Source organism: Arachis duranensis, chromosome 1, assembly GCF_000817695.3.
Source record: "Arachis duranensis cultivar V14167 chromosome 1, aradu.V14167.gnm2.J7QH, whole genome shotgun sequence".
Lineage (NCBI taxonomy): Eukaryota > Viridiplantae > Streptophyta > Magnoliopsida > Fabales > Fabaceae > Arachis > Arachis duranensis.
In genome coordinates this window covers 76,651,187-76,658,152 of record NC_029772.3, presented here as the reverse complement: position 1 = coordinate 76,658,152, position 6,966 = coordinate 76,651,187, and the positions used below count along the sequence as shown (strand labels likewise).

Genomic DNA, 6,966 nt, shown 5'->3' with positions numbered 1-6,966 from the left:
CAAAATAGATTTTCTAGAGCTACAGAACCCCAAATGGCGCGCTCTCAACGGTGTTGGAAAGTAGACATCCAGAGATTTCCAGCAATATATAATAGTCCATACTTTATTCGATATTTGACGACATAAACTGGCACTCAACGCCAGTTCCATGCTGCATTCTGGAGTCAAACGCCAGAAACACGTCACGAACCAAAGTTGAACGTCCAAAACACGTTACAACTTGGCGTTCAACTCCAAGATAAGCCTCAGCTCGTGTAAAGGTCAAGCTCAGCCCAAACATACACCAAATGGGCCCCGAAAGAGGATTTATGCATCAATTACTTACTTCTGTAAACCCTAGTAACTAGTTTAGTATAAATATAACTTTTTACTATTTTATTATCATCTTTGGTCTCAGTTTTATTTTATTATTCATCTTAGGAGACTATTGATCACGTTTGGGGGCTGACCATTTGGCCATGCCTGGACCTTCATCACTTATGTATTTTCAACGGTGGAATTTCTACACACCATAGATTAAGGGTGTGGAGCTCTGCTGTACCTCAAGTTTCAATGCAAGTACTACTATTTTCTATTCAATTCGACTTATTCTTATTCTAAGATATTCGTTGCACTTCAACATGATGAATGTGATGATCCGTGACACTCATCATCATTCTCACCTATGAACGCGTGACTGACAACCACTTCCGTTCTACCTTAAATCGGGCGCATATCTCTTGGATTCCTTAATCAGAATCTTCGTGGTATAAGCTAGAATTGATGGCGGCATTCATGGGAATCCGAAAAGTCTAACCTTGTATGTGGTATTCCGAGTAGGATTCTGAATTGAATGACTGTGACGAGCTTCAAACCCGCGATTGCTGGGCGTGATGACAAACGCAAAAGAATCAAGGGATTCTATTCTAACATGATCGAGAACCGACAGATGATTAGCCGTGCTGTGATAGAGCATTTGGACCATTTTCACTGAGAGGATGGGATGTAGCCATTGACAACGGTGATGCCCTACATACAGCTTGCCATAGAAAGGAGTGACAAAGATTGGATAAAAGCAGTAGGAAAGCAGAGATTCAAAAGGAACACAGCATCTCCATGCACCTATCTGAAATTCCCACTATTGAATTATATGAGTAACTATTTACTATTTTATTCCTTCGCGTATAATATAATTTCTTAATACAGTTGAATTCGCCTGACTGGGATTTACAAGATGACCATAGCTGCTTCATACTAACAATCTCTGTGGGATCAACCCTTACTCACGTAAGGTATTACTTGGACGACCCAGTACACTTGCTGGTTAGTTGTGCGGAGTTGTGACAAAGTCTGATTCATGTTTGAGAGCACCAAGTCTTTGGAGCCATTGTTGATGATCACAATTTCGTCCACCACCAGTATAATAGTGATGACCATGGGATCGTCATACCCTGATGCGACGCTGGATGCGTCTTCCTTAGTAAAAGTGATCGCCGGGATGTCGGGTGCTTCCTCTTTTCCTGCGACGTGATATACGTCTTTGAGATGCCTTTTGCGAGATGATTTGGAGATTCTTCCCCTGGCAAATCCGCCGTGTATCATGTGGACATGTCATGTCTTTCTGACGTTCGAGATGATCGCGCGGTTGGTCCAACATCTTCTGCTCTTCTTCTTTTTCTTTGTTCATCATCATGGGTGGCCAGATATCGATCTAGCTTTCCTTCTCGTACGAGCTTTTCTATGACATTTTTTAAGTCAAAACACTCATTGGTGGAGTGCTGCAGATTCGATGGTATTCACAATATTTAGCCCAGTTTCCTCCTCCTTTTTTGCCTTTGAGTGGTCGAGCTGGTGGTATTTTTTCCGTGTTGCAAACCTCTCTGTATACATCCACAAGAGACACCCGAAGAGGGGTGTAATTGTGGTATTTTTTATTTTCTCTCCATGTCGATCTTCCTTTTTTCTGGAATCTTTGTCTTTATCCCGGGGGGTGAACCCAGCCTTCGAGGTCTCTCCTAATTGGGAGTTTTCCTCCATGTTGATGTACTTTTTCGCTCGTTCCTGTACCTCGTTCAGAGATGTGAGGTACTTCTTTAATATAGATTGACTAAAGGGCCCTTCTCGAAAGCCATTAATGAGGCCCATAATAGCGGCTTCTGTTGGCAGGTTCTGTATATCCATGTATGTCTTGTTGAATCTCTCCATGTAGTTCTGCAGGGTTTCCTGTTCTCCTTGTCTGATTCCCAGTAAGCTTGGAGCATGTTTAGCTTTGTCCTTTTGGATGGAGAATCTGGCCAGGAATTTCTTAGCCATATCGTCGAAACTTGAGATGGACCTAGGAGGGAGGTTGCGAACCATCTAATTGCTGTTTTTGTTAAAGTAGTTGGAAAGGCTTTGCAACGAACTGCATCTGAGGCGTCGGTGAGATACATTCTGCTTCTGAAGTTGCTGAGATGATGGCTGTGATCTGTAGTGCCGTCGTATAAGGTCATGTTTGGGAGTTTAAAGTCCTTTGGGATTTTCGTCTTCATGATCTCCTTGGTGAATGGATCTTGCTCCTTGCGGTTGCTATCTTCAGGAGTGGATCGGCTGGCTTTCGTCTTGACATCGGCCTCAAGTTTTAGGAGTTTGTTCTCCAATTCCCGGCGTCGCCTTATTTCCCTTTGTAGGTCCTTCTCGGCCTCTTGTTGGCGTAGGGCTTCTTCCTCAAGTTGTTTTAACTGGTCTTAAAATGCATCCATGGCTCCCTTGTTCGAGGAGTTCTTCTTGTTGTTGTTTTGGGAAGTATCTTTCGGTGTGGTGTCCGCAATTTTATGCGGAATTCTTTCCTCTAGATCTGAGGTGTGGTCGTTGTCATGGTCGTCCACCATGGTGATGGGATGACTTCAGGGTTCCCTAGCAACGGCGCTAATGTTCCGAGGGTTACCTGAAACTGTAGGTCGATCTCGGACGAGATCTTCTATGCTGGTCGGAGCTGTGGAGTCCGATCAGATGGAATGGGTGGTGATGCTGATCCTTGGTCCCCGGAGGGTGGAGGGTACCTGCAAGGGACTCCGATGCTTAAGTTATCAAGGATATTAAGCAGGTATTGAGTAGAATCAGAGTATGAGTTATACCTGGGTGCTCCAGTGTATTTATAATGGTGTAGAGTGACCTTTGTAGATAAGATAAGTTAGTTATCTTATCTTTTATCTTTATCTTTATCTTTCATGGGAACCGCCCTTATCTCTATAGGCTTGGGCTGCCTTTGGATTGGGGTCGTGTTCCTCTATTTGGGCCCTTTATTGGGCTTTCCTGTGATTTGGCCGAGCTCTTTGAGAGGAGGTCGATTTGTCCTGATCTGAACAGGTCGGTCGCTTTGTCTGTACAACATCCCGGGTCGGACAGCTCGACCCAGGGTATGAACAACTAGTAACCTAGGTTTACAGAAAATGAGTAAGCTAAGATAGATAGTGCAGAAATCCACTTCCGGGGCCCACTTGGTGTGTGTTTTGGCTGAGCAATGAAGCTTTCACATCTAGAGGCTATTCCTGGCATTTAACTCCAGCTTTTGTGCCAGTTTGGGCGTTTAACTCCAGCTTGTATCCTGTTTCTGGCGTTTAACGCCAGAATAGGATAGAAAGTTGGCGTTAAACGCCAGTTTGCGTTGTCAAAACTCGGGCAAAGTATGGACTATTATATATTTTTGGAAAGCCCTGGATGTCTACGTTCCAACGCAATTGAGAGCGCGCCAATTGGACTTTTGTAGCTCCAGAAAATCCATTTCGAGTGCAGGGAGGTCAGAATCCAACAGCATCTGTAGTCCTTTTTCAGCCTCTGAATCAGATTTTTGCTCAGGTCCCTCAATTTCAGCTAGAAAATATTTGAAATCACAGAAAAACACACAAACTCATAGTAAAGTCTAGAAATGTGAATTTTGAATAAAAACTAATAAAAATATAATAAAAAGTGAATAAAACATATTAAAAACTACCTAAAAACAATGCCAAAAAGCGTATAAATTATCCGCTCATCAGGGTACTGAAAAGTTAATATGATTAAGAAAGCTAAGGTTTCAGAGATGTTAAAACTTCCGGGTTAATACTTTTCACTTTCCACCTTAATCATGCAAAGATACTTTTATGGCAAATTATTAGTAATCAAGCCCCAATCCCTTGGTGATTTAATTTCTCTTTAGTCTAATTAATCGCTAATCCCTTAGTCAATTATTTAAGAAAAGAGTTACACATGTTCACTGATTTATGAAGCCACATAAATCATAACAATCTCTCCTAGTTGGTTTGATGTCACTTATCAAGTCTAGTTTCAAAACTTAAGAGTTATGAGAATTAATTTTCAAGCTAAATTCAATTAATCAACTTTTCTAAGAGGTCAAGAGAATTCAAGTCAGAGAAGAATTGTTTTCTAACACATTCAAACCTTTTAAGATGAAAAACGAAAACTTTTTCTTAAGAAGGAATCAATGCATGAATTAGAAGTAGAAAAGTTATTATATTAAACAATGAAATTAACAGAGCTCCTAACCTTAACTAAAGAGAATTAGTTACTCATGTTCTTCAAAGAAATCCTTAATTATCAAAAGTCAAAACTGTCGAAGAAGATAAGAGGTTTGTGCCCTCTTCCCTTTTACACTAACCCTAGAAAGTAAAATTCAAATTCAAATTTGAAACAGAATCAAAACTAAAGTAAAACCAAATTTCTTTCCTAATTGTTTTCTCTTCCATAAAGATCTTCTCCTTAATTGCTTGCAATAATTAATGCCATCATTAGTGGGCTCTTGATTGATCATCCCAAAGGTTTAAGAACTTTGAGATAGGTTGGCCTTGATTGAAGCCTTGGGAGGTAGGACTTAACTCTCACGTCCCACATGAAGACTCTCGCGTACCACGTAAAGCCCATTTTCGGTTTGGAATGCTTTTTGTTTAGCTCACGTACCACATGAACCAAGGCTACGTTGTACGTGCTTCATTTTTCCTTTGATTGCTGCTCGTCACCATGTACATGGTGAACTCTACGTATCACTTGAACTAAGGGTCGTGCATATGCATGCATACATGCATATGCATGATGGGCAAAAATCTTTTTGTCGCGCGTACACATGCATACATGGGTACGCATAATTGCTGCGTCCTACGTGAAATTTCTTACATCCCACATGAAAAGGTACAGTCATGTGTACGCACGCTTGCATACATATGCATAGTAGGTGAATTACCTGCAGTTGTGCATACACACATATTTATGCGTATGCATAGATCCTTTTTCTTCCGTAACATGATACATGGTCTTTCTCACGTTGCACACCTCTATATTTTCTCTTTTCAAAGAGCTTTTTGTTCATCACAAAAAACATTCTGCTTGTTATTGAGAGTCTCTTACTTCTTGTTTTCTATCTGCTTTTCTTTTCTGTTTCTTCTTGTTTTCTTTCCAAAAATTTTTTGTATTCAATGAAACTCAACTAATCAAAATAATGTTTATTTTAACTTTAGAATTATTACTTATTTAACAGGAATTCTTAACAAATCAATTAAAATTATGAAGGAAAAAACACTAAAGAGCAAATGCATTACCTATGTGATTCAACATTATTACACCTTTGAGGGAATAGGATATGAGTTTTATATTGTCGTTATATGGATCTCGAAGAAAGTTTATGTGGGTATGGGTTGAGCCATGATCATCAAATATGATACACTCATCTAGTAGGGGGAGGAAATTTTGTCCTTTAAACAACTTTTGGTAAAGCCCTTTGTGATTGAATACTGATGTTTAACAATAAAACGATATTAACTGTAATTGAACTTCTTTTAGGGAAAAAAATGCCTGAAAACCATCTAGGGCATGGGATTAGTTTTTGACATGCCACCAAAGAACTTTTGTATATACCTTAGTGTGATTTAAGTTGGCTTGATATTTATGCCAAGTTAATAATATTTAAATGGCAGTCCTTCTTTCATGCATCTTATTTCTAGAGTCTAGATCACAAGACTCGTGGTTTAGTGGTGGTTCAAATCTAATAGAGACCTAGAGAGTATGTTATATATGGAGCTACTGAGTTCCGGAGAGCTTGGCAAATATTTGGGGATCTTTATTCACCTCTCATTCTCTTTCACCAAATCACCTTAACCAAGTAACAAGTGGGATTTCTGTTTTCACCTGGATACATCGTCTTTTATTTGTTTTTTCTTAAGCGATCATTATCAGTCATCAATATATCTGATAGATGTTGCATTTGTAACTGAGGAGTCTATTCAATGTGCGTCTTATTAATCATTGATTACATCATTTCATTTTGTAAATTGTAACTAGAATAACGAAGACCTTGTCCTAAACTACATTCAACAACAAAAGAAAATATGTATCACAAAGGAAAGAATAGAAGTTCCAAATGTGACTCTGCTTCTAAACAACTCCTTCCAACCTCAAAGTAAGTTTGGCTACCAAGTTAGTAAGGCCTTATATCACGTTCTGTATTCCTCCCTTCCTTCAATCCACTAACACAGTTCATAAAAGACACCGTATTCTGTCCACCAAGATGGTTTTCCGGTTGCCATGACCTTGCATGTTTAAAGCTTGCAGGTATTTTCTGGAAAAAATATTAAATATACCGGGTTAGAAGATCACTTCTACAAGCCAAAATAATATAAAGTGGCAAAGGAAGAAGGGAAACACATGGAAAAAAAAGGCTGATACCCAAAAATGCATAATCTACACAAAGGAGAAAAGAAAAATCAGTGGGACCATAATCATACTCTAAATCTACAACAGTTTCAATATTGGATTCAACTACTTATTTCTTTCAAGAGGACGAAAGACTCAAACCTAAGGCAACAGAGAAATTTAGTAGAAAAACAAGTCAATGAGCATAGTCAAAGATGTGCTTTCTCCTTGTGTAACAAATTAAGTTAAACTAATTTGAACACCACCTTTAATTTGTTTCACTTTGAAGGTAATTCACTTCCGGCCTTTACAATTCCATAATTATCC

At 39.3% G+C, this 6,966-nt stretch overlaps 1 protein-coding gene across 1 annotated transcript in view; it reads right to left on the bottom strand.

Moving 5' to 3' along the window:
* Positions 1-6,205: 6,205 nt before the first annotated feature.
* Positions 6,206-6,966, bottom strand: part of LOC107491749 (probable inactive poly [ADP-ribose] polymerase SRO5) — a 3,035-nt gene continuing 2,274 nt past the window's right edge. The window contains exon 5 of the mRNA XM_016112672.3: positions 6,206-6,565. Coding sequence (XP_015968158.1) covers positions 6,425-6,565 — 141 coding nt within the window. The 3' untranslated portion in view covers positions 6,206-6,424. The remainder of the gene's footprint in view (positions 6,566-6,966) is intronic.